Genomic DNA, 27,693 nt, shown 5'->3' with positions numbered 1-27,693 from the left:
TTATTCATATTGTCTGCAGTGAAAATAAATGAATTGCACACTTTGCAACACTTCAGTGCTTAAGGAGATCATCAGCATACAGACAATACTCAGCATAATTACATGTGAGGGTACTGTATTAAAATCCAAAATAGCAATTCAGACACAATTCACAGAATAGACTGGTTAATAACAATACTCTTACTCACCATGCACTTATAGTGTGCTGCAGCCTTTTTGGCATTAAATATATGAAGCTTTCCTCTAGCTTCATTTTCTTCTTCACCTGCATGACAGAATCCACATTTAGGTTTTGTATCACTGGGGCTGCTTCTGTGGGGAGACCTGTCTCTCTGAAAGAAAAACATTTTACTAAAATATACTGTTACAAATAAGGTTGCAATTTTAAAAGCCTGAGGCCACCAGCTGGAGCCTCAGACAAATGCAAATTTTAATAAAACTTTTATTTCAGAGAAGAAATATGCAATTCTGTCTTCTAAGAAGTTTATCATATTTACTGCTTACATAGGAACTGCTTTCTATTTCATCTGTGCCATGTGAGGTTGTAGATCTAGTGTCTTCTGATTGCCCTTTTAAATTTGTTTTTCTTGGCTTTCCCTTACGACCCCTCCTTTTTCCTTTGGGAGGTGAAGGCTCCAATTCGTGTTCATTGATATTTTCTTCTAAATCTGTTTTAGAAGTCAGAAAACATAATTAAATAAGATTCTCCACAATTTTATAAAAAACAAACTAAGAAAAAAACCCAAACCAAACAAAAAACCTCCACAACCCACCAAAACCAGACAAGAAAAAACACATGTATTTTCTGAATTTTGGTTAGAAATAAAAAAAGCACCTTTTCCCCTTTTATTACAAACATGCAACTGTAGATCGTGAAAACATTACTTTTTATATGTCACACATCTTTGCATCTTTTTAACATAAGAAGTTTAGTGTTTCTTACAACTTCTACTTGAAGACCTAAATGTGTCTTCAGATACACATCTTCACCTTCACTGAAAATAACATTCATTTAAACTACACTGAAACTGGAAAGTGTTTTCATCCATGAAATATGCTAATAATTTATTATTTTAAGATGTACAACTCCAATGTAAATTGACAGTATGCCAGTGTACCCAAATAATACCTCTCTCCGTGCTTTATTAATCGATGCCTGTTGACTTAAGAAAAAAATTCACCCATTGGGTTGTAACATTAACATCAAGCTTGAAAACTGAAAAGTATTTTGCCTTCAGTGGAACAAATCTACAATTTTATGTCATTACAGAATATTTTTAGACCTGCAGCTAAAAGCAGCCTGCAGTTTAGAGGAAATCATCCCCGCTGACAATATCCCATATCAAGTATTTACAGACCATTAAAAATATAAGAACACATTTTTTAATACAGACATACCAAAGAGGTCTGACAAATTCCTTTGCAAATGTCAGCTGAGCTGTGAATGCTACACAGAGCTGAGTCCAGCCTTTGGACAAGCTGTCCTTTGCACAACTCACAGCTCTACACAGGATACAGATCAATTCTGCAAGATTAAGATTGCTTCCAATGTGATCTAGTTAAATTGTGTCTGATACCTACATCTAACAATGAGCTCTATTCAGTCACCAACAACTTTCCTACTCACAGGAGCATCCTCCTTTTTTTCTTTTAATATGTAGCACCCACCCCTGGTTGAACTACAAACATATTTCAGCACACTTGTTTAAAGATCATGCACAGACCCCACTGAAGGACTTTTCTTCTCAAAATCCAAACCACAAACATCAGTATGAGCCCTCAAACAGAAGGAAATGTTAATCAGAAGACTTGGAACATTCACTTGATGGATATTGCCATACTGTTTTAGTATCCAGATAGGACATCTTAGTTGGAGACTAAATACTGCCTTCCCAGAACTTGTCTTTCTTACCTATTATACATAAAAATCAGATCACATTTCTATCTCTTGATAAGGGTGACTCAACTGCACAAAACTTGAAGTCAAAGTGCTGAACATATTCCACAGCCACCAAGTGGGAGCAGAAGACAACTGAAGCTCTGGCCCAGCCTGGTGCACAAGTACATCCTGTTCGGCTCCATCTATTGTATCTGTCACTAATCTCCAAGAAAGCTACAGCTTCTGCTCAGTTATTAAGGAAGGACAGAAAACTCATCCAAATGCATCACAACAGGTTATACTGAAATTTATATAAATCTGCAAATTATTTTGCTTTAAACTTACAGATTATTCAGCTACATACAGATTTGCCCAAGTTGATATTAAGACACATCAGTCTGTCTACAACATCCCTATACTTTAATATAAAAACTACTCTTTTCTAATTACATGTCAAAAGCACAGTTTATTTTACTCTGATAAAACTAAATACATGACACAGATTATGTAATGAAACAATACATTTTACATTTTCTTCTCAGCATTTCCTATCTAACATTATTTTTCATTTGTCACCACTTGCTAAATTGCCCAAGCAAGATGATGCAATTTAGATAATGATCTCTTAGACTGCATATACCAAATTTTATTACAATCTGAAAACCTCTTTCAAAAAGAATTCTCTTTTATCTTGTTCATCATATAAACTCTCCACTGATTATTCAAAGAAATTTGTGAATATTTGTCTCTATTTTTACATTTACAGAAATCATTGACGGTTATTCTAGAAAATCAATCTTACAAAAACGTCACTATTGAATCCATGACCCTTTAAATGACATCAATAAGAAGTTAAAAATATTCCTTCCAAAATAATTCAATGGACTTCCCTAGTGTATTTGATGAAGCAAAACATAGTCCATTCACTGCCATTCCTTATTTTTTCCAAAGCTCCTTGTCAATTTTGTCAGCCAAAATGCTTTCCACCTCAGTTCACCCTTATTTTCTACAATAACATTAAAGCATGTCCTGAACTCTTTACAGTACCTCTTACAAAACTAGAAGTGAGTCATAATTGCTAAAAACTAAGCACACCTTATGAAAACAAATTTCTTATAAGAAGTGTCAATCTCCTAATAGAATAAGTTCTTAAGTGTTATTTTTTTGTCTATAATTATTAGCATATTTAAGATTTGTAAAGTAAAAATGCTGTATTTTTAAAAGATAGTTTCAGTGTAAGATAAAAAACCATGAAGAATGCACAGCTTTCCTCAAAGGAGAACCCCTCTTCTGTGCTCAAAACTACAACTTTCAGAGAAGTTCAGACATCATTAAAATCCAGATGCTACATGACCCAATCCTTCACTAAAGTACAATTCCTTGAAGATTTACATCTCCTACTTCAAGTGACGTGGACCTATAAAGTTAAAGCACCAAGATGTGAGGATCTGCTCTACCACATCTGTCCTTCAAGACTGATACCTCAAAACATTAAAGCTTTTCTTGCTTTTACAGCACCTTGAACTCACAGAATACAACAGGGAGACTGTAACCAGCTGTCAAACACATCTGGCTGGTCTTCATGTTTCATTTACAGCTTGGTGGGTGCCCTATCCCTCCCCTCAAGCCCACTGCCAGCTTATCCTGTGTCCCTGGCATCTGATGGTTGGGTGTTTCCAACTTCTCATGTCAGTTTGAACTAAGGAAAACACAAAAAGTTGTTCAACTCCTCCCTGACCAGGGGATATTTTATCATGGATATCATTCATCCTCTGAATCCCCTGAGATTCTGGAGAATTCCCTCTTCAACTACCCCTCATCCCATATCCCATTACTGCATTGATTTTTAAAATCATGACAATTTTTTCAGTATAACTTTATCTAAAGTGTTCCAAGGAGGTTTCTATGAGCTTCCCTCAAAAGTCCCTTGTTGGGGGTTAGGTTTGTTCCTTTTTACTCTAAGGAATTTTTTCCCCATAAGTTACCAAGGAAAATAAGTGTTGATACTTAACACTACTTAACCAAAAAACCCCAAAGGGGTAGTCAAAGCTCGGAGGGAGAGAGAATGCGAGTTTTGGGGCAGGTAAAGGACAGAGCTTGAGGCAGTTGGGCACTCTGTTTTTCGGCGTTTGGGGAGACAGAACGGCTGGGTTGCTGCTCGCTGCTAGAAGAGTTCACTGTCTCTGGAGGAGTCCCGTCTTGGGAAATCTGCCATCATCTGCCCGCCCTGGAATTCTGAGCTTCTCTGCCACCCTGCGAGAGCTGGGCCAGCCCTGCCCCGTCATTGCAGTTTCGTCGGCGCCACTCCTCTTGCTATGGTGTGACCCTGCACCCCCTGCCTGCAGGGACACCCTGCCCCCGCCTGCCGGGACATCCTGCCACTCCAGCTACCAGCCCGGGACTTCTCCACTGTTCCAGTTTGGTGCTCTGAGGATCCTACAAAGGCACCGAGACCAAACTGCCCAGGGTTTTTGTGAAGCAAAGCCCTCGAGGTTCTTGGTACTGTTTTTGTTATTAATGCTGTAGTTGTTGTTTTTGTTTGCTTTATTATACATATTAGTAAAGAACTGCTATTTCTATTTCAAAAATCTTTTGCCTAAAGGCTTTTAACTGCAAATTTATAATTGGAAAAAAAGGGGAGGAGGGGTGGTGGTTTACATTCTCCATTCCAAGAGAAACTCCAGCTTTCCCTGGCAGATACCCGTCTTCCCAAACAAAGACATCCCTAAATGCTAGATCTGAAAAGAGCCCAATACACAACATGGCCTGAGAAGGGGAGGTAAGGGTAGAAATCAAGAGGAAACAATCTACATTTTAAAAAGCACCTAGGAATATGATATTTTAAATTCAGACAAGTAGCAACAAGCCCCTAATTTGCATTTTAGAAATCCATGAGCAGTATAAAGTACCACAGAAGGAAGTCTGGCAAAATGTTGTATTACATCAACTGTTAACAGGGAGATTCAGCTGCAGAAAGAAATCTAAAATTTTCCTTTGATCATGACTAGAAGGAAAAAGGATCAAGATGTTTTGCTGTTTCAAATAAGGCTTGGCAGAGAAGAGGTTGAGATATCACTGATCCATACTGCATCAGCTTGAAATACACATGGAATCACCCCTTTCCAAAAGCCAGGTTAAAGCAAAGTAATAAAGAATTATGTAATTTAAAGGTTGTGAAAGAACAAGTAAAAAGAGGATGTGTACCATCAATACTGTTCTGTTGACATCCTACATTACCTTAAATAACAGAGTAAGAGAGACAGAAACAAAGAAGGCTAAGTTTGTATGAGGAAGATAAAAACCAAAACTACTGGCAAAATATGTTTGCAAGTAGGACTGGACATGAGAAGAAGCAAAAGCGTAGAATGAGGTGGCTGAGACATGCTGCTATATAAATCTGAAATCACATATATGCAGGTAAAGTTTTACAGTGCATTTGGGATAAAAGAGAAACTAAAAATTAAAGGAACAAAATCAATCTTATTAGATTTTTAGAAGAGAAATGGAATATAACAAAGAAAGAAAAGAGTACTTCAGCATGCTAAAGTAAAATCTCCTTAAACTATGGCTGAAACCAAATAAACCATATGATCCAACATAATTGTTTCAAATTGAAAAGAAACATCAAAAAAACCCAAAAAGAGCCTTATTGGCCCAATAGTTAATACTAAAAATGTGGATGCATCTATAAGCAATAATAAGAATCAGGGATTTGCATAAAACCCCTTGCAATCAAATACAAAATCAGGTAAACTAATCATGAAACAATAGTAGTTTTATCAGCAGCTGATGTGAAATTAACGACTAAAATGCTGAATATATTTTTGCATTATCTTTTTCAATGGAAAAAGAATAAGTTACATTAAACACATCTAAATTAAAGTAATAATGGAGAGGAAAAAATTAAATTACCCCTTAGGTCCTGCCACTAATATGTTTTCCAAAAGCCCCAGATACTTCAAGAAACTGATGATTCTCATGCAAAAGTTATATGTTATGAGGTACTTGAGATTTCTTTAAGTACATTTAATATAGAAAAATAATAAAACAGTCCTTGCTAACCACACAATTTAAATGCATTTTCAAGCAAAGAAACACTGGCAAAGACTGAAGACAGATGATGCACTTGGCTTATTTGCACAATCACAAAGCTTATGACCCCTGGTCTGATGAATTTGTTGAGTAGCTGACCAAGCCTCTCTGTGTAACACCTTGCCTAGATGGGAGGGGGAATTAGAACACTACAGGAGAGCTCCTCAGACAGGACAAACCATTCACCACATGACTTTTACATTTTTCCTTTTACATTAGCCATGGGGTTTTCCATAAGAAAATCCTGGTGTGATACTTCTGCACAAACCCTCATTAGTCTATATAATAGGACACTGCTAATTCACTGCCTGGACCAACTGTTTCTGTGGTCTTTTAGGTTGTAAATCAAGATGTAACCAAAAGTATGTATTCTATTGCCATCTGTTAAAACCAGGTGGAGCAGTGTTCTTTATCTCTTCCAGGACCCATCCTCCCTCCAGAACTATATCTTCTGTTAATGGGCCATTGAGTCTCACTGCATGAATGATAAAATTACATTGCCCCATTGTGAGATGCTCCACACAGTGGGAGGAGCCAAACATTCCTACCTGGATAAAAGCTGAGAGTCAGAATACCAAGGCAGCCTGTTTTCCACTTCCTAGAGGAAGACCAGACCCACCTCACCACCACTGGACCTTCAGAGGAAACCTACACCCTTCTACAGGACCACTGCTCCAACAGAACCACATCTGTCACTCCAGGAGGACTTAATTGGACTGCTATAATCACCCTGACCAACAGGGTGTCAGGTTGTATTCTGACTGTGTCAGTGTTTTATTTTTGTTTGGTTGGGTTTTTTTGTACTACTATATTTTTATTTTAATTTTCCTAGTAAAGAACTGTTATTCCTATTCCCATATCTTTGCCTGAGAGCCCCTTAATTTCAAAATTACAATAATTCAGAGGGAGGGGTTTTACATCTTCAAGGGAGGCTCCTGCCTTCCGTAGCAGACACCTGTCTTTCCAAACCAAGACATGTGGGAACACCATGTACACATTTGATGCCACACCCAGAGCATTCTCCAGGAGACAGACACCAAGTAGGCGGAGTTAGCAGAGCCTGGGAAGACTTTCTCACCATCAAAATCAAAGCAACCTCAAACTGCAACATTACAGAAACATTTTCACCTGACTATGTTAGTGTAAACAACGTGAGGCAAACCTGTGCTAGGACCAAGGCTACAGAAAATGCAACAGGGAACAAACACTGCTTGAAAAATCCAAAGATGAATCAGAATGCTACCTAACTAGAATGTCAAAAAATTGCAGATGTTTTTCCTGCCAGTCTCTGGTTTTTACAGCACTTTGGGTAAGTACTCAGTGCACTATAGGTTGTGGTGTCTCTAAATAGGTCTCAGAGAAATATCATCCTGACTCAACTTACTGAGCAGTGTGTGAAGCACAGATTCCATATCTGATCTTTATAATGACATGAAAAGGATGCTAAGACAGGGAATGTCCTTATTTCCACTGTGGAAACATAATTCCCTGAGGCTTTGAGCACAGCTACAACAGAAATTACAGACATTTTATTTTCTGACCCCACAGTTCTCAAGCATTTGCTTTAAACATTAACAAGAGAAGTCACACAGCTCTTTGTTAGTCTTTGTCTTATCACTGTCCATCAGATGAAATTACATTCTTATCTTAGTTTATATTAAACTATTCCTCATCAGCTGAATTTGTTTTAAATTCAACACGAGCCAGGGCAGCCCCACCTGCAGGGAACTGAGAGGCCATTTTTTTAATTTTTCAACAATTATTTCCAGTACATTGGAATAAATTCCAACAAACAGTTCCAAAACATTAGTTCAACAATACTTCATTCTTCAAAAAGAATAAATGCAATTGTATCAAACTGAACAGTAATTCAACTAATGGTTAGCTGTGATCCTTTGAAAGCACTGGCACCAATTCCTGTAACCTCTTAGGTACTGAAAACTTAGACAGCTTGCCTAAAATTATGAATGAAGCTGTTACCTGAAGTTCAGTTATTTTGTTAAATTTGTAACCAGCAAGGCAAAAAGCTAGATGTCCTTTTTCCAGTTAATGGGAGCAAAGCACAGAAAAAATCACACTGAATTACACAAAGGAAATATAGGAGAAATACAATTTTCCTATTCTATGTCACCTAAATGCCAAGCCATATAGATAAATTAGATAAACCCAAGAATCTGTTGAAACAGATAATGAATTTAAGACCACAGTACTCTGCTGCCATGTTTCACATTTTTATATTCAAAGAAAGCAGAAGCTAGTTCATCAAGTTCTGTGAAGTGAAGAAAAATTAATTCCCATCACTCATTAATTTTGTCTTGATGAGTAGATACCAAGTTGGATAAATCCTCAAACCACCTGAATTTCATAACAGCAATAAAAAACATCTATGAGGTCCTTTTTATTAAATCTCAGCAGGTAACTTAATTCCAACATAGGTCCTTCAACAACATTTCCATGCAGCCTCATATGGGTTTTACTTACACTTCTGACGGCCAGCCTGGCAGAAATGTGGCTAATATTAATTAGCAAGACCGCATGATCAAGTGTGTCTTGAAAAATCAAAAAGGTTTTAATAAAGAAGGAAAATAATACAAAAAACAAAGCCAAGCACAGCACAGAGACAAATCTTGCTTGCTACAACACCTCGAAAAGCATAGAGTTTCTTTGTTCTCTCTTTAGTACTTAACAGCTTAAGTGGGCTTTTTGGCCCTTGGCCCAATGAGATGAACAAGACTTGGAGTTACATTCTTGGAGTCAAATCCACACTTCTGTGCTGGCTCCGAGCCAATTACAATGAGAAACCTACAGAATCTTCCAGTTAAACTTCCTAACAAGTCTAAAGGTAAACTGAAACTCTTTCCCTATCTGGAAGCACCAGCTGGGTGTGTAGGAGATGCTTTACTACAGCCTCAAGAGATTTTCTTTAACTGTTATTAAGACAGACAGTCTTTTTAAACTAGAACTTTGAACAAAAGTACATGAGCCAGATCTCAGACTTGGGCAAGTATGCCCCCAGAAGCATCCATATTCTAGGGAAGGGAAAGGAAGGGAAGGAAAAATCTCACTGTTATGCAGCAGTGCTGCCTACAGAAAAGAAACTGTTCTGGACAAATCAAACACTCCTAAAAACTCTTTGAACATCTACTAACATAAGTGACAGAATAAAAATACTTGGACTGGAACAATTAAATCTGGATAAAGAACTAAGCATAAGAACCTACAGATGTTCTAAACTGACCAAGAAAAAACCCCGCAATAAATAATAATAAAAAAATCCCCAACCAAAAAGCAACCCAGAGAAGGAGCAGTTAAGTTTCCCTTATAAAGGACTGATGGTTCCAGCACCTCCATGCACCTGCACTGGGTGACAGAACCACCGACAACCTTTAACTGTGCTGTTAGGAAAACACTGCTAAGCAAAGATTAATGAAAACAAAACTAAAACAAGATTAAAAAAAAAAAAAGCGCCACTATGTTAGCATCTAGTTTCCCTGCCTAATCTAGTCACATTTCTCTGCCAAGTCCTTTATCTGGTTTCACACACCACCATTCTTTCACATTGAAATGCCTCCTCGACGTTCACATTTTCATCTAGAAACAAACAAAATACATATATAAAGCTTAATCTCACCATCCAACACCTTCCAGCTGTCATTTCACGGAGCAAACTTCAGCATTTAAGTATTAAGGAAAAAAACCTCAAAAGTCCATTCTGAAACTCTGAAAACCACCCTGTAATTTCTGTCTGCTAAAGTTAATTAGTGTTCAATGTAGCAAAATACCATTGCTATGGAAATTACTTATAGCATTGTATCAGGCATATGCAATTTTTATTTCTACTTTCTTTGATTTAAAGGAAGTCTATCACATAAGAGCCCTGGCTTCTGACATTATCAAATCCACAACTGTAAATATCAATTATTTGACAGGTAAAGTTTCCAAAACTGTATGGACTAAAAAGAAAACATATTCTTTGGGAAAGAGCACTGAGTGGAATTTCAGTGAAATATTAAATAAAGAACTGAAAACAGGAATGTGAAGTATAGTTCTAGAAGTGCAAAGCTATTTCTAGAAGTGTAAAGCATGACAGAAGTAAATAATTTAAATAAAAAAATGTGTGCAAAGTGCTAAATAATATACTATTGGGTTCTTTGGCCTCAGCTATTTTGAGTGACATTGTGTATTTCTTCTCTCCTATCCTCAGTCTAAGAGGCTCTTTATATGAGTCTAGATTAATGTTTAATAAACTACCATAATCAACATTTAATAAAAAACCCCACTATTTTTTCCCAATAGATCTATATAAAATTTAAAAGCCTTTGCTATTAGAAAATGACACTGTAAAATTGGAGATAATGGTTTCCAAAAGCTCTTAAAGAAAAGCACAAGTTCAGATCCTGCAAGAAATCCCAAGGAGAAAAAGTAATCCATTGGTTTTGAGCTCCATGCAGAGTTGGAGGCATTTTTAAACACACGTCAAACACTGAGTCATTTGTGAGTAAGTATAAAAGATTATTTAAAATATCAGTTAAAGAAATTAACCTCTCTGGACTCAAAATGTCTTTCATATTCTGTGTCTGCTAACACACAAAGCAATCCCCAAAACAAAGTGCCAAACTACAAGATAATGTGTCCCCTTCTCTTTGGAGAACTGATCATAACATATATATTGTTTTTCTCGTTTAAACCCAGTAACAGTAAAATAAGAGTTTCATATATAGGCACACAATAATTATGTAAATAGACTAAAAAAAGAAATCCATTTTCTTTGGTATTTTCTGTTGCCATTAGAATCTTTCTGAACATTGAAATAACATCCAAACCTTTGCCATTAATAAGTCTACTACCCGTAGCATAAAAAGCAAAATATTATCTTAAAAATACATTTGGCATAGAGACTGAAGTAATTTATGAAGTTTAATCTTCAGTAAAAAGCTATATACTCCTCATTAGTTATATCTGATGACATTTCAGTTGAAAGCAATGCAAGAAGTAAACTACCGTTTGCTTACCCAAATTCAGATACAGTAGAAAAAAGAAAAATACCTTAATAAATACACAATAAATAAATACACGCTAGTCTGGAATTTTAAGACCACACAATATATCGACATTTGTGGCATTTCACTATTCTTTTCAGCAAAGCTACACAGCTTTCATGAATGGATCCATAAAACTTTTTTTTTTTTAATCAATATGATTCAGAAACTTATCTGTAAGTGAACTCATCACAACCCTTTTCATTTACTGTCAGGTGTTTCTTTTTTCAAGAGTTAAACTCTATTTACTAGTAAAAAAAAAAAAAAAAAAAAAGAATATTCAGGAACATTAGCAGTAGCAAAAATCAGCTGTTACCTGACAAAATATTTCAGATGATAATATTGCGAATACTTAACTACAAATATAAGCCAGCTTCTTCCAAGCAGGGAATTTATAACTTCTACCCAAACTTTGGTTTTATGGAGCATCATATTTTTTTTAACATCCTAAAATTTATGGTTGGGATTTTTCTCCACCTCAATCAATAATTTTTAGAGAAAATACAGAAATCAGATGGACTTCCAAACTCATTGTTTCTCAAAAAAATGTAGTTCTAATTTTTACTGAAAACATTTATATTCTCCAGAAAAATAAAATTTAACCAAGTATCTTTCTACAATGGGAAAAATTTATATTGAATAGTTTTACCTTCAGAGTTATGCGTAGTTTTCTTGTGCTTTCGACATAAAATCCTATAAACAAAGTAGTTGAAAACTGTCAAGTCAGTCACGAATCACGGATTATTTACTCATCTTTTAAATTTAAAATGCCAGTACAATTTTCTCCCACTTATAAGACTCACTGATACACAAATCTCGCAGTGAAAATATGTTTTTCTAGCACATCACTATTTTGAATGCCACAATCATAGTTAGAATTTTTTGCAACAGTTTTGTTTAGATTCCAAAGTGGGGTTTTGGTTTGCTTTGTTGTTTGTTTTTTAAACAAAGAATGTAAAATAAAAATTAAAAAATAAACATAAATAATAGTTACATGTAAATGCCTTGTGAAGGTTTCTCTCTTATCTGAGCTTTATCATGCAAAGCACAGTAGTAGTGATATGTCTTGTGACACGTTTTCACATCACAGCCAATGGTCGCTCCGGGACAGTGGCATAAAGAGCACATCTGGAAAGGAAAAGAAAGCACAATTCATGGTACTTTTTGTTTAGTACTTCTGAGTTCAAAAATAATATATTTACCACTCCTAGTGACAAAACAAATGGATTTATGCACTTGGTATTATTCTTCCTGCTCTCAGGTGTTTTGCATAATTTATTTTAAAATTAAGAAATTTGTTAAAAGTGTGCAACAGTGCAATAACCATCAGATGCATTATCAACTCAACCACCATTATCAACTCAATGAAGAATATAAGTAATTTATTTCTGTGGAATGTATCTGATGAAAGTGACAGCCATTCACCTGAATATCCCTCACACAAGGAGAGCCTCTTTGTACTAAACATTTTCAAAAAGTTAAAATCATAATTGTACCTGTTTAATTCTGAATTATATTATAAAGGCAAGAGGGAAAAAATGACATCTATTTGAGAATGAATCCTGCAGTCAGAAATACTGATGATCTGCAAATTTACCTCAGCATCAGCAGCTAACTTTACTTTTTTTTCTACAGTGATATCCTTAAGTTCTTTCCAAAAAACTGAATTTAGTGAAATATTTGGTAAACACAATTAATTTATTTCAACTCAACTAAATTTTGCTCTTTATACTTATATTACAAAAAATAAATTAAAAGTGAGGCTGTTGCTTTACTCTTCTTTCCCATTAATTCTTCTAGTATCAGACACATAGATAACAGCAGCTATCTGCCTTCTAAACTGCTCATGGTCTTTGTTATACTGTGGTAGGAAAGGAAGTAATTGACAGTATCACAACATTTTTCTCTTTATTGTTCTCTACTGACTTAATATTCCCCAAAATCTCAGAATTTCCCATTAAACTCACCTCCCAATACACTGGAGCTTTTTCTTTGTATCCTGCATATTGCCTTGTTCTGGGTTGACCTGCCTCCTATCCCATATATCCCATATCCTGGATACATTGTTGTGTCTGGCAGCTGCCCCTCCCTCTCTGGCGGGGCCTGCTGTTTTTTGCTTTTGCTGCTGCTGGCTCTCTCTGCTGCTGCTGCTGCTGGCTTTTCTGCTTCGTTTTTTAGCTTGCTTTTGCTTGGCCTGCTGTTTCTCTTTCTTTTATTTCTTTCTCTCTCTCTCTCTGCTTGCCCCTGCTTCTGCTGCTTCTGTTTGTTTTCTTCCTTCCTCCCCCCCCCCCCCCCCCCCCCCCCCCCGCCAAGGTCTGAACTAGCTCCGGACCTGACCTGACAAGTTGGAGAAGTCCTGGGTCTGCAAGAGAACCTGAGTACCCTTCCCGACAGTAACGCGGTTCCTTTTCCCACTTTGGTGTTGGGGAGTGTTCTTTTCATTGTCAATAAACCGGTTTTTTCCACTTTTCCTCCAAGGTATTTTTCCTTCCCGAACCCAGGGCTGGGGGGAGCGGTGGTGGAGGTTTTGGTTTAGGGGAGTCTCTTTAGAGGTTCTTCCCTAATTTATTCCAAACCAGGACATTTCTTGGTGCGTTGGCCGGGAAACAGGCCAGAGAAAGTGGAAAAAACCTTAATAATAATATTGGTGGTTCTAATTGTTTTGTGGGTGTATTGGGATGGTTTTTTCTGGATTCATAATGTCATTTGGGGTGAAAGCCTGCCAATATTTCTGGTCCCCAGGGGTTTTTGAGGTCTTAATACCTCTGTGGTACCTAGGCTTATTCCCTTACTTAGAAAAAGCTCTGGTATTGCTCCTAATACGTAGGTTTTGGGGCTGTGGGGCACTAACCAGAATATTCATTGGACTGGGCTTGTTTGTGGTGTTTTATAGGAGAGCTGTTAAGATGCTTGAATCTATTCCAGGAGTGTATAGTTCGTTGTTATGGTGGTGCATTCAGTTTGTTAGGGGAGAAGCAGGGGGAGAGTTTCTTCAGCCTCTGTCTTCCCTCTTCTCCTTTGAATTGTTTACATCTCTATTAGAAAATGTTCAGTTTCCCCTGAGTGTTAAAGAGACCATCTTTCTGGCATTTAATTTAGTAAGTTTTCCCTATACTGTCTGCAGTTTATATAAAATGAGAGCTGAGATTTCCAAAGGGGCTAATGAGACTTCTGATTCAGGGGTAAAGCCCACAAAGAGAAATCTTGAGTGGAGTGGGAAATGGGAAGATATGGGCCAAATTTTAAAGGAATTTTCTGATCCTATAGTCTGGGACTTCCCATCTGAACAAATTCAGAACCCAGCTGAGGTGGCAAAGTATTTGAAAGAGAAGTGCTGTGGTAATACTAAGGAGAAAAGGATTATTGCAGTGAGCTGGGCCCTGGCATATGTTTATCGTACTCTGCTAGATACTGAAGGACAGCAGATAGAAGAAAGGGAACAGGGAGATAAGCTAGTTACCATCCCAGTCACTCAGGCTGCAGCTAATATCCCGGGCTCCAGGCCAACAGCTAAACCAGACAGGGAGTCTAAGACACTGGCAGTTGCCGGGGCAAAGAGCACGAAAGACTGATCAACCAGTGGAGGATGATGATGCAGGTTGAAGGGCCCTCAAGGCCTCCCGAGGACACCCAATCAGAGGCTGGACAAACTGACATAAAATCAGAAGCCGAACCAACTGACACCCGATTGGAAGCCGGACCAACTGGCCTAATATCAAATGCCCAACCAGCTGGCACAAGATCAGGACCCACTATTGATTCTTTTTCCCTGAAGGACCTTCGAGGCTTAAGAAAGGATTACGCTCGACGACCAGATAAGTCTATAATTAGTTGGTTAGTCCATCTCTGGGATGCTGCAGGTGAAGCTACAATTCTGGATGGCACTGAAGCAAGGCATTTGGGCTCCCCGTCACATGTTATTGACCAAGGAATGATGAGGGAGGCTACCCCTTGCAGTCTCTGGGAACGAGTCCTGGGAAGTGTGGCACAAAGATACCTGTGTGCAGACGATCTCTACATGCAGCAGACCCAGTGGAAGACCATAGATCAAGGGATTCAATGCTTGAGAGAAATGGCAGTGGCAGAGATAATCTTCTCAGATGACCTAAACACTAAGAACCCAGACTTGGTACCATGTACACCCGTGATGTGGCAAAAACTTGTACGACTTGGACCATCTGAATACGCTTCTGCTCTAGCAATAATGAAGCAGGAGGAGACATACAAAATCGTGCTCGATATGGCAAGGAAGCTTCGAGCATATGCTGATGCAGTACATGGCCCAACTCACGCCAGGATTGCAGCTGTGGAAACACGACTGCAGAAATTGGAAGATAAATTAGAGGAAAATCACAAAAAGCTCAGGGAAGAGATTAGGGAGGACTTCCTCCAAATTTCTGCCATTCAAATTAGAGGCCCTGGTGTTCAATGCGGGCGTACCTCTGTTGGGGAGAGAAGGCGCATCCCGTGAACCGAGTTGTGGGTCTTCTTGCGTGAAGCTGGGGAGGACATGAGGAGGTGGGACGGAAAACCCACGGCAGCTCTGGCACAACGGGTGCGTAAATTGAAAGAAGGTAGGATTCAAAGAGGAAGTCCTACTAAACAGAGAGCAGCACCAGTTGTCTGCAGCCGGGACGATGATGATATGTCTGATCCCCTGGAGGGAACCTCTAGGACATATGTCCAAGGAAAGAAAGACAATCAGGCTTAGAGGGGCCCTGCCTCTAGCCAGGTAGCGGCTGGGGAGAATCGTGTGTTTTGGACTGTGTGGATTCGATGGCCTAGCACATCGGCGCCACAGAGACATGAGGCTTTGGTTGACACTGGATCACAATGTACTTTGGTGCCATCGGAACATGTGGGGGCAGAACCAATTTCCATTGCCAGGGTGACAGGGGGAGTACAAGAGTTGACTTTGTTGGAGGCTGAGGTGAGCCTGACTGGGAAGGAGTGGCAGAGACATCTGATTGTGACCGGCCCAGAGGCCCCGTGTATTCTGGGCATAGACTTCCTTCGGAATGGGTATTTCAAAGACCCAAAGGGATTCAGATGGGCATTTGGAATAGCAGCTGTAGAAACAGAGGGTGTTAAGCAACTGAACACCTTGTCTGGACTATCAGAGAACCCATCTGCTGTAGGACTGCTGAAGGTGGAAGATCAACAGGTGCCAATTGCCACTTCCATAGTGCATCGACGGCAGTATAGAACGACTCGAGATGCAGTGATTCCCATCCACAAAATGATCCGGGAGTTGGAGAGCCAAGGGGTGGTCTGTAAAACCCACTCACCCTTCAACAGCCACATATGGCCTGTGTGCAAGTCTGACGGAGAATGGAGATTGACTGTGGACTACAGGGCATTGAATGAAGTGACTCCACCGCTGAGTGCTGCCGTGCTGGACATGCTGGAACTCCAGTACGAGCTGGAGTCCAAGGCAGCAAGGTGGTATGCCACTATTGACATCGCCAATGCCTTTTTCTCCATTCCTCTGGCTGCAGAATGCGGGCCTCAGTTTGCTTTCACCTGGAGGGGTGTGCAGTACACCTGGAACCGACTGCCCCAGGGGTGGAAGCACAGTCCTACCATTTGTCATGGACTGATTGAAACTGTATTGGAAAAGGGTGAGGCTCCAGAACATCTGCAGTACATCGATGACATCATTGTGTGGGGGAACACTGCAGTTGAAGTGTTTGAAAAAGGAGAGAAGATTATCCAGATTCTCCTGGAAGCTGGTTTTGCTATTAAGAAGAATAAAGTTAAGGGACCTGCTAGAGAAATTCAGTTCCTGGGAATTAAGTGGGAAGATGGATGGCGTCAGATTCCCACTGATGTCATCAATAAGATCACAGTGATATCTCCACCAACCAACAAGAAGGAGACACAAGCTTTCCTAGGTGCCATAGGTTTTTGGAGAATGCATATTCCAGAGTATAGCCAGATTGTGAGCCCTCTCCACCTGGTAACTCGCAAGAAAAACACTTTCCAGTGGGGCCCTGAGCAGCAACACACCTTTACCCATATCAAACAGGAGATTGCTCATGCGGTAGCCCTTGGCCCAGTCAGGACGGGACCGGACGTAAAGAACGTGCTCTATTCTGCAGCCGGGAGCCACGGTCTGTCCTGGAGCCTTTGGCAGAAGGTGCCTGGGGAGACTAGAGGCCGACCACTGGGATTCTGGAGTCGAAGTTACCGAGGGTCGGAAGCCAGCTATACTCCAACAGAAAAGGAAATTCTAGCAGCCTATGAAGGGGTTCGGGCCGCCTCAGAGGTTATAGGTATGGAAGCACAACTCCTCCTGGTACCCTGACTACCGGTGCTAGGGTGGATGTTTAGAGGAAAGGTTCCCTCCACCCACCACGCCACCGGTGCTACCTGGAGCAAGTGGATTGCCCTCATCGTACAACACGCTCAAGTTGGGAAATTGAATCGCCCTGGAATTTTGGAAGTAATTACAAATTGGCCCGAAGGTGAAAGTTTCAGTGTTGCAGATGAAGAACAAGAACCAGTGACCCGGGTTGAGGAAGCTCCGCCATACGACCAGTTGCCAGCAGAGGAAATATGCTATGCTTTATTCACTGACAGTTCCTGCCGTGTCATAGGGATGGGTCAGAGGTGGAAGGCAGCTGTATGGAGCCCCACACGACAGGTCGTAGGGGTCGCTGAAGGAGAGGGTGGATCCAGTCAATTTGCTGAACTCAAAGCCATTCAACTGGCCGCCCTAGATATTGCAAAGAGAGGGAAGTGGCCAAGGCTCTATCTATACACTGATTCTTGGATGGTAGCCAATGCTCTGTGGGGATGGCTGAAGAAATGGAAAGAGGCGAACTGGCAGCGTAGAGGAAAACCAATTTGGGCTGCTGAAGAGTGGAAAGATATCGCTGCCTAGTTAGAAAACCTACCTGTGAAGATTCGCCATGTAGATGCCCATGTCCCCAAGAGTAGAGCTAATGAGGAGCAGCAAAATAATCAGCGGGTAGATCAAGCTGCAAAGATAGGGGAGTTGAAGATAGATCTTGACTGGGAACACAAGGGAAAGTTGTTCTTAGCACGATGGGCCCATGATGCCTCAGGTCACCAAGGTAGAGATGCCACCTATAAGTGGGCACGAGACCGAGGGGTGGATTTAACCACGGACAGCATTTCTCAAGTTATCAGTGACTGTGAGACGTGCGCTGCCATTAAGCAAGCCAAGCGGATGAAGCCTCTCTGGTATGGAGGGCGGTGGTCTAAGTACAAGTATGGGGAGGCCTGGCAGATTGATTACATCACACTGCCTCAAACCCGCCAAGGCAAGCGTCATGTGCTGACCATGGTAGAAGCCACCACAGGATGGTTGGAAACCTATCCTGTATCTCATGCTACAGCCCGCAACACCATCCTGGGCCTTGAAAAGCAGGTCCTTTGGAGGCACGGCACTCCCGAGAGAATTGTCAGACAATGGGACTCATTTTAAAAATAATCTTATTAAAACCTGGACTAGGGAACATGGTATTGAATGGGTATATCATATCCCCTACCATGCACCAGCTTCAGATAAAGTGGAGAGGTACAATGGGTTGTTAAAAACCACCCTGAAAGCATTGGGTGGGGGGTCCTTAAAAAACTGGGAGCAGCATTTAGCAAAAGCCACCTGGTTAGTTAACACTCGAGGTTCCACCAACTGAGTGGGTCCTGCTCAGTCCCAGCACCTTAACGTAGTAGATGGAGATAAAGTCCCAGTGGCCCATGTTAGAGGTTTGTTGGGAAAGACAGTATGGATCAACCCGAACTCGAGTACAGGCAAACCCATCCGTGGAGTTGTCTCTGCTCGAGGACCGGGTTGTACATGGTGGATAATGCAGAAAGATGGAACAATACAATGTGTACCTCAGGGAGATCTGAATATGGGGTAAGATTGATATGTGCTGAATGTTACTACCATTGTCTGAGCGTTAGATCAGTCAGACATGAAACAGAAGGAAATGTGTAAGTGTCAAAGGTCTGAGTAAGTGAGATAAAAGTTTTAATTGTGTATTCACGATATGGGATAAGGGGTGGAATGTTCTGGGTTGACCTGCCTCCTATCCCATATATCCCATATCCTGGATACATTGTTGTGTCTGGCAGCTGCCCCTCCCTCTCTGGCGGGGCCTGCTGTTTTTTGCTTTTGCTGCTGCTGGCTCTCTCTGCTGCTGCTGCTGCTGGCTTTTCTGCTTCGTTTTCTAGCTTGCTTTTGCTTGGCCTGCTGTTTTTTCCCTGCTGTTTCTCTTTCTTTTATTTCTTTCTCTCTCTCTCTCTGCTTGCCCCGCTTCTGCTGCTTCTGTTTGTTTTTTTTCCTTCCTTTCCCCCTCCACCCCCCCCCACCCCCCCCCAAGGTTTGAACCGGCTCCGGACCTGACCTGACCTGAGAAGTTGGAGAAGTCCTGGGTCTGCAAGAAAAGCTGAGTACCCTTCCCGACAGTAACGCGGTTCCTTTTCCCACTTTGGTGTTGGGGAGTGTTCTTTTCATTGTCAATAAACCAGTTTTTTCCACTTTTCCTCCAAGGTATTTTTCCTTCCCGAACCCAGGGCTGGGAGGAGGGGTGGTGGAGGTTTTGGTTTAGGGGAGTCCCTTTAGAGGTTCTTCCCTAATTTATTCCAAACCAGGACATGCCCACAGGCCCAAAAGGTTACAGTCAATTCCAAATTTAAGTATGCAATGTAGGATATTCCCTATGTATATATATGGATACATTTTTTCTCCACTGCACTCATTTAGTCAAGTTCTCCTTGCTACCCTAAAATAGGAAAAAAAAAAAAACAAACCACCAAAGTTACCAAATATACCACCAGCCTGTTTTTCAATTTTAATGAAGTCAACTGAACAGTAAAAATGTCAAAGCCTTGGATCATCTCCATTTACTCCTCTGCAAGCTCTGAAATGATACAGTTATATACTGTTCCCTAAATGTTATCTAATTTGTATGGGCATTTTATCTCATAAATCTGTTACGCATTATGGTTTTATATATAATAATTGCTGATCAAAGTCCTTTAGAGAAGCCTAGGCTTATATATGCAGCCAATCAAGTTTAGTCAGAACCTCAGTTTTTTTGAAAGCCAGAAATGACTAAAAGAAAACTATATTTTTATCAACACCATGATATGTCTGTAAAACAGGGCACACACGTTTCATCCATGTTTCCAATAACTAATAAAATGCTTATTCCATTGGCGTGTGTCTGCTGTCCAAGTGGTCACTAACTGAAGTTATACTGGGTATTAAAGAAGTTTGATAAGCTGTAAATTATGAATGTTCTTAAAAAAACCCCAAAATTTTCCCATTCACAGATACTAGAAATAACACAGATAAATAAAATAATTAAGATATCGGCGACTTGTACTTCCAAATATTTAGACTTCATAAGCTTTTGTGACTGGCCTACCAAGGTTTGAACCTACCACCTTTTCTCAGACAGATCTATTACCATCAGAAAGTCTTTACATTCTGTCACTGTCACTCTGGTAATGAGGTCCCCACTGTCAGTGCCCACCTGGCCAGCAGCACCTCCTGAGGGAGGACAAACTGAGCCCAAGTCATCAATATATTCACTTAACCCAGTGCACTGAGGTTTTTGCTGAGTGTCTTTCCCCAGAATGGACCAGGCTAGACCAGCAAGTAGACCTGAGAGAAGGGATTTGGACTAATGATAAACCTTTACCCTTAAACTTCCTACATGCCAATGGAGAAAGACAAGTTCCTCCAGAGAGTGATTCAGAGCTGCAGCTTTCTGACAGCTACAGACACACGGCACCTAACTTAAGATCTAAAATTATCTTGTACATTTTCTCCAAAGAGAAAACAACTCAGGACTATGAATCTATTAGATTGACCAGAACCAGGTTTTCTACAAAAACCTGAACAAAGTGTCTAGTACACACAGCTGGTGAGCTACAAGAATGGAGCCATTGCAATAGAAGGAACATAAAGAGATTCAGAAGCAGAAAGAGAAACCACCAAAGACATAAAAAGAAAAAACCTTTAAAACCTGTTAAGAGACACAAGAATCAAGAAGTTTCTTTATGACCAGTAGTTTCATTTACTACCATGTTCTTTGGGAAGTCCTAATCACAACATGAATGACTTGTGAACAATTATTTCTTTATGCTTCAGCTAATTAGAGCAAATGAAGTTCCCTGGACTGGAAAAGATTCAAATGAGACAGTGGATGAAATAGTAGACTATTATTATAAAACTGTAGTTCTACAATAATACTTTGGACTTCTCTTAGTGGTCCAAGAACTGGTAAATACATAGCTTTAAACAACTAAACTGAAAGGTTTTAATGTGAGGAGTAAACTGATAATCTGCTAAAATTATTTTAAAAAGAGCCTCACTCATTTCCCCAAATGGAAAACAACTAGTTCTAAATAAATAATAATAAATTTCTCATGAATTATCTTCTCAGGAATTAAAAAGTCATTGCTGCTCAATCTCTTTAATTTGGTGGAGCTGCAATTACTACTGTACCCACATATGTCATAAGCCGTCTATATTCACAGCATTATTTATTAAATCAATATAAAAGAGCAAAAAGTGTATTTGGTAGTTAAAACTAGATTTTGATAGCAAACCCAAATACTAGTAAAGGCACAATAAGACCCTTCCCAGGACCCTAGAATGTGGGTTTCTTTCAGAAATCTAACAGAAAATATTAAATACATTAAATACACTCAACAACTTCCTTGCAAACTTTATGGAAGATATGAAAATATCGTTTTCCATTTTCAGAAGCCAAAATAGGGACTTACCAGTTTTGTGCCTCTCTTTATTTCTTTCTGAATATCTTCAATAGAGAATCCACCAAGACTCTCATTATCAGTGTGTGAAGAAACCAGTGCGGATGAGAAGAGCTAAAATTGCAAAGACAATACCTGTATTTTAATTTTTAAGGGTATAAGTGATAGAGGAATTTATAGATATGAAACCCACCAAATTGCAGTGGTTAACCATGCACACCAATTCCAATCTGGTAGGCTCTTCCACGTGTTTGCAGCGTTTTCGGCTCTGTCCCATTCCCGGTCACTCACCATACACTTGTGATGTGCTGCCACCTTCTGGTTCTCCGACATCAGCAACTGCCCACATTCGTTATCTTTATTCGACCGACAGAACCCACACTTCCTTTGTCTGGAGGAGAATTTCTTCTGTCCGCCTGAGCTTGTCATGATTTTAAATGACCTTAGAATGCCACTGCAATCCTCTCAATGCTACAGGGAAAAAAAATCCTGCAGTCAGCATGTTAACAGCAACAAAAGGCAAATTAACATAGCTTTATACAGTATTGGATGCTTGGAAGTGATTTGTCCCTTTTTGTTATACTACTTTAATATAGCCAAATAAACAAGCGACTGGCAGAGGCAGTATTTTGCCAAATTTTAATGACATTTCTTTAGCAAGAAAAAGCAGTTTCTTTATGCAAAAAAGTTTGAGAATTAAAATAAAACTTTGGATGCTAATACAAAAGCAGAAAATGGAAAAGAAATAAGTGGGAAATACAACAAGAGAATCACTGGGGAAAAAGTTACTGTAACTCATTTTTATAAATATTTATTACATGAAAGGAATTTGTAGAATATATATTTATATGTACATGCAATGAAATTCATGCTACTGAACGTCTTCAAAAACAGAAGCAAAGAAAAACCCAGAGTCCAGCATAGCCTCGAGCACAGGTTTTGGCTGTAAAGGCTCACAAAGTCTCAGGGCAGATGAGTAGAGATGAGATTATAAAATGTTACCACTTGGTATCAGAGGTATCTTGTGGCTACTCAAAAAGCATTAGGAACAAAACTTTAGACACCTCTCTGACTAAGGTGTTGCAATGGAAACCTCTCCATGACCCACAGTTAGTTTGGCAGTACCACACCAGGTTTCAGTAAGTGCATGAGAGCTGCTGTTCTCAGCTCAGAAAAGTAACTTAAAATTAAACTCAGTATGAATCACAAACTTTTCATGTGCTACCAGCAACACATTTTAAAATGTAACACTGAGGTCACAGTGCCCAACTCAGGCAGACATGGCTCATGCAAAAGTGAAAATACTCAATGAGTATATATGAACTTCTTGGCCCAGTATTAAAAAGTTTGTGTTCATTTGCTTCTATATCTACCAAGGAATAAAAAAAATCATCTTCTTCAAATAGACTTTCTTAAAGCTTTTTACTTTCGAGATTTGAGCCTTACTATCAGAATTTGCCACAACTGCAATAAAATCCTCCTCAGCCTTTCTCTTCATTTGACTCGGCTAAGTAAGAAAAGCCATCGTAGAGTTTGATATTTGTGTTGGAAAAAAGTGTAAAATCCAGCCATAAATAAGAGCAGAGTTGCAACACATCTGGACTGGGCTACAATGGCACAGGATCTGCATGAAAATGCACAACTACTCTCTGGAATTTGCACAGGCAGACCCGGTGCTCCCCAGTGCTGTCAGAAGCTCATAATTCTGGTATCACTCACTCCTTCTCTAACTGAAAGCAGCACGTCCTCCTGCTGACAGACACTCCTGCTGCCTCCTGCTTCAACAGATTTTCACAGACTGAGTTGTAGCTGTTGGCCTTGCACTGTTTACTGCAATACTCATGCCTCAAAAGGTGCCTGTCCTGTCTCCCTCGCCTTTGCTTTCCCAACAGCTTCATTTGCTTTCTGTTCTAACTGTGAAGAGTTTACACCACTGACGCACACTCAGCACAAGAACACAAAGATTTCGGATCTTGCTGATTTGCACAAAAAATGTGCCAATCTGGATAAACTGGTCACACCCTTTTGCAGTGGCAATAGGGAGTCCTTAAGAGTTAAACACAAAAGAATTATTATACTGTATTCTTCTAAAGAAAAAATAAAACAAGACTATTCTGTAATCTCTTCTAAAGAGAAAGAATGGTTCCTGAAGAGACAGACAGATAGATATATAGATATGTATGTATGTATATTAAAAAATAAAAACCTGGGTAATTTTTAAAACTTAAATAATATTTGGGAGCAGAAAAAGACCTACAAAAGACAAGTAGGAAGTAATATCACAAAGATTACCTGTTTACATCTCACACTCAATAGATCAACATAAATCACACAGGGATGTTTAGAAATATAAAATAATGTAAAATGCAAAAAGTTCTGTTTTTGTATAAACAGTGCAGTATATACACACAATCACTTGGGTCTACCTGTTTCATTTTATATTCAGATTATATTATTAAAATATTGACATCAACCATACCAGTTATTAAAAGGAAGATCAGGAATTTCCTTGTATATGTGCAAAGGTCCTACTGACTCTCAAGAACAAGAATTACTACTAAAACAGAGCTACCCTTGAATCTAAGCAGCATGTTTGTATTTTGGAAAATGAAAGTAATTTATAGCACACATAAAAAATTTTAAGTGGCTCTCATCATATTTAAGTTATAGGAAAAACAACTTTCCAAGATGCAAGATTATAAAGAACCTTCTCACAGCTCGCTGCTTTCCACCTCTCAGTGCACTACAGGCACATCACTGCAGCAGCACCAGAACCTGACACAGCCTGACTTCCTCAAGTACTTCTGCATAATTAGATTTTTTAAGGCTCACAGTGAAGTTAAAAATAATACCAATCTTTACTCGATACATGGATGCTGATTTTTTTAAAAAAGCAATTATGTTTTGAAATACTTCACAATTAAAAATAATTTAACACTTGAAAAATTATTCAAAACTCAAACAGGCCAAAAAGGAAATTCACGTTCTTTTCACCATCAGATTAAATTATTCTGAAAGCATTTTACAAGGGTATCTAAAAGTTTTCTCTCCAACCCCGCATTTGGGGGGTTGTTTTGGTTGGGGTTTTTGGGGGGTTTCTTTTGGTTTTGGTTTTTTTTTTTTTTTTGGTGTGGGTTTTGTTTTTTTTTGTTTGTTTGTTTTTTTGTTTTTGTTTTTGTTTTTTGGGGGTTTTTTGTTGTTTTTTGTTTGTTTGTTTGTTTCACTGAGCATTTACCCTATTTATACATTTTTAAAGTGTAGAAAAAAAACCTGAGCATGAGAAACATCTATAGATCTCTCCATAAATTATATTTGCTTTCTCATGTGAGAAGACACTACTCTCGGATCACTTTTCTTTGTGTCAAAATGCACTTATCCTGTCCATTAAAAAAAAGAAACAAAACACATTTCCTGAGAAAGATGAACCAAGTTATGCAGCTGCAGCCCTACAATTCTGAATGCAAGTACACAAAATTCTGTTTGCATCTCTCAAGTTAAATCACCCAGAGCAACTAGTTTGCCAAGTACCAAGCTACATTTCAATGGAATGAAAAAAAAATGCAACTTAAAACCAGCTCAATATTTTGGTTTTCCATGTTTAAAAGGCTAACAAATGAGTAAGAATTACAAAAAATAGTGATTACATCTACTGTTGACAGAATCTTGCTTGTCAGCTTTGTCAAAGTCTCACAGACTGGATCACAAGGAGTGACATACTGTGGCTGGGAGATTTTCACTGTCTCCACCAAAATGGAACATACATACTACAAACACAAAGATTATTCCATAAAGATCAATTTTCCATGGGCTTGACCTAAAAAATGAGAAGTTACATGTACCCTAGAATCACACAAGTAGAAATTCACTCAACCATTCTTCACTGAAAAATTTGGGTTCATTTACATTCACATTTTTTATGTGCATCAAAGTATTAAATGTGGTGCTTTCCCTCACAGCATCTTTATTTTATCTTTAAAGCAGCAGGGTTTATACCCTCCTGTAGCTTCTGTGCTGCTTTACTGAGCTCTAGACAACAGATTTCCCAATATAAAAGTGCAAGTTCAATGACTCAGGCACAGGATGCCCTCAATGCATGAGACATTGTTCTACACCCAAGAATGGAAAGTAACCTGGACTCTAATTTCTATTTATTGCCCAAACATGTTTCAGGAGCCTGATTATAGGAGTTAAAACCTCATTTGCATTTTCTACAAAGGACAGTGACCTACACGCTGCACTTTTAAAGTTTGTTTTACTGTGTGACCTGTACAATTCCCAACCTATATTTCAAAAAAATTAGAATTTATATTTGTGAAGAAAATTTCAGACACCTAAGGAAAACCTGAGAAGTAAACAAGCTTCAGAAAATGCCACTGCAGATGCTGAAGTAGTTTGGTCTCTCAGGAAAAACTACAGAAAATATTTGTGCTGATTTTTCCAAGATGCTTAATGAAGATACCAGAGTCACAAGTTTACAAGTGTTTACAGTTTTCCGGGTCGGTGATCCATGGGAGGGAGGTTTATTTTGGAGAAGGGGGGAGTGAAGAAGGGGAGAGGGAAAGTATCCTGTAGGGTTCTGTGGCTGAGAACCCAAATCACAGGTCCCATAGAAATTTTTATGTAAGAGTTACATTCACACAGCAGTCACTATAAAAAGTGGGATGGGAATTTGTCCATGCAACTTCCTTTAAAAAAAAAAACAAAAAAGACACCGAAGAGGGGGCAGATGCGAAGGGAGCAGGGCAAACCCTCGAAAGCCTAAATAATGAGAGCAGAGCAGGTGACAAAAAATGACACAAAGAAAGCCCGCGGTCAGGGAGATCTGGCAGACGGCGCTGAGGGTTCTCCAGGAAAGTTTACATTCTCCCACGGGCAGCGGGAGATGGGCCGATAGAGGCACCTCTGCCGTCGCCTCCCCGGGGGATCAATGGGGCAGGACGGCATCTCCCGGGGAGGAACTGCCCGACCTCCCCGCGGGGCCCGGCCGGCACCGCCGGGGTCCGACCCCTCCCCAGCCGATGGGCTAGCGGGGGGCGCTGGGGAACGCGGGAAGGGCGACCTCCTCCTGATTCCCTGAAATTTTGGGGGAAAAAGGGACCGGGAGACGGGGGGGGGGGGGGGGGGGGGGGGGGGGCGGATCCTCCCTGCAAGGAGGGCGCGGGCCGGGGCAGGCGGAGTGAGCGGCACCGCCGGCCCAGGGAGGGGGCAGGGGGGCGGTACTGGCACCCAGGGCACCCCTGAGGGGATACTGCGGAGTGCCCCGACCCTCGAGGGGCTGCAAGAGCCGGTTGAACCCCCGGGACCGGCGGGCGGGCCGGGGGCGCCGCGCCTGCCCCTGGCGCGCGGCGCAGCGGCGGTGGGGCGGGCAGCAGGCGCTCGGCGGGTCGGTCGTCGGTCACTCACCCGTGCGACGGGCGGGGTGCGGGCGGAGGAGCCGCTCGGCACGGCACGCCCCGTCCCCGCTCGCGGGTCGCTCAGGGCCGCTCGCCCGCCGGGACCGGCGCGTTCATTCGGGACTCGGGACGTGCCGCCGCCGAGCGCATGCACGCACGGTTCGCCTGGGCCTGGGCCGCGGCGGCGCTGCCAGGCGGTGCCCGATTGGCGGGAGCCCACTTGCGGCCTCCTTTGCGTACACGCGACGACACGCGGACCCTTCCCGCTCCCGGCTCCCGCTTCCCCGCAAGGCCGGGAAACGGAAGATGGGAGTGTGGGGGAGCTGCGTCTCTGCGCATGCGCACCCGCAGCCGCCACTTCCCCGCGAGGTCCCGGCGCGAGCGAGCCGGGTTGGTGGGAGGCACAGACACACAAGGAACGGTGTGCATGCGCAGCGCTCACCCGCAGCCGTGGTGGGGGGGGGGGCACACGGGACACGCGCTGCTGCGGCCGCGCAGTCACAGTGCCACGCGCGTGCGCAGAGCGGGCAGC

At 40.7% G+C, this 27,693-nt stretch overlaps 1 protein-coding gene across 1 annotated transcript in view; it reads right to left on the bottom strand.

Moving 5' to 3' along the window:
* Positions 1 to 27,283, bottom strand: part of LOC136373385 (PHD finger protein 6-like) — a 39,758-nt gene extending 12,475 nt beyond the window's left edge. Inside the window, exons 1-7 of the mRNA XM_066338294.1 lie at positions 27,172 to 27,283; positions 22,060 to 22,239; positions 21,781 to 21,882; positions 12,005 to 12,138; positions 11,660 to 11,703; positions 505 to 668; positions 189 to 332 (exon numbers count right to left, since the gene is read on the bottom strand). Of these exons, the coding sequence (XP_066194391.1) occupies positions 189 to 332; positions 505 to 668; positions 11,660 to 11,703; positions 12,005 to 12,138; positions 21,781 to 21,882; positions 22,060 to 22,197 (726 nt within the window). The 5' untranslated portion in view covers positions 22,198 to 22,239; positions 27,172 to 27,283. The remainder of the gene's footprint in view (positions 1 to 188; positions 333 to 504; positions 669 to 11,659; positions 11,704 to 12,004; positions 12,139 to 21,780; positions 21,883 to 22,059; positions 22,240 to 27,171) is intronic.
* Between the last annotated feature and the right edge of the window lie 410 nt (positions 27,284 to 27,693).

Source organism: Sylvia atricapilla, chromosome W (genome assembly GCF_009819655.1).
Source record: "Sylvia atricapilla isolate bSylAtr1 chromosome W, bSylAtr1.pri, whole genome shotgun sequence".
Lineage (NCBI taxonomy): Eukaryota > Metazoa > Chordata > Aves > Passeriformes > Sylviidae > Sylvia > Sylvia atricapilla.
Note: the sequence above shows the minus strand (reverse complement) of the source record. Positions and strands in the feature narration are given on the sequence as shown.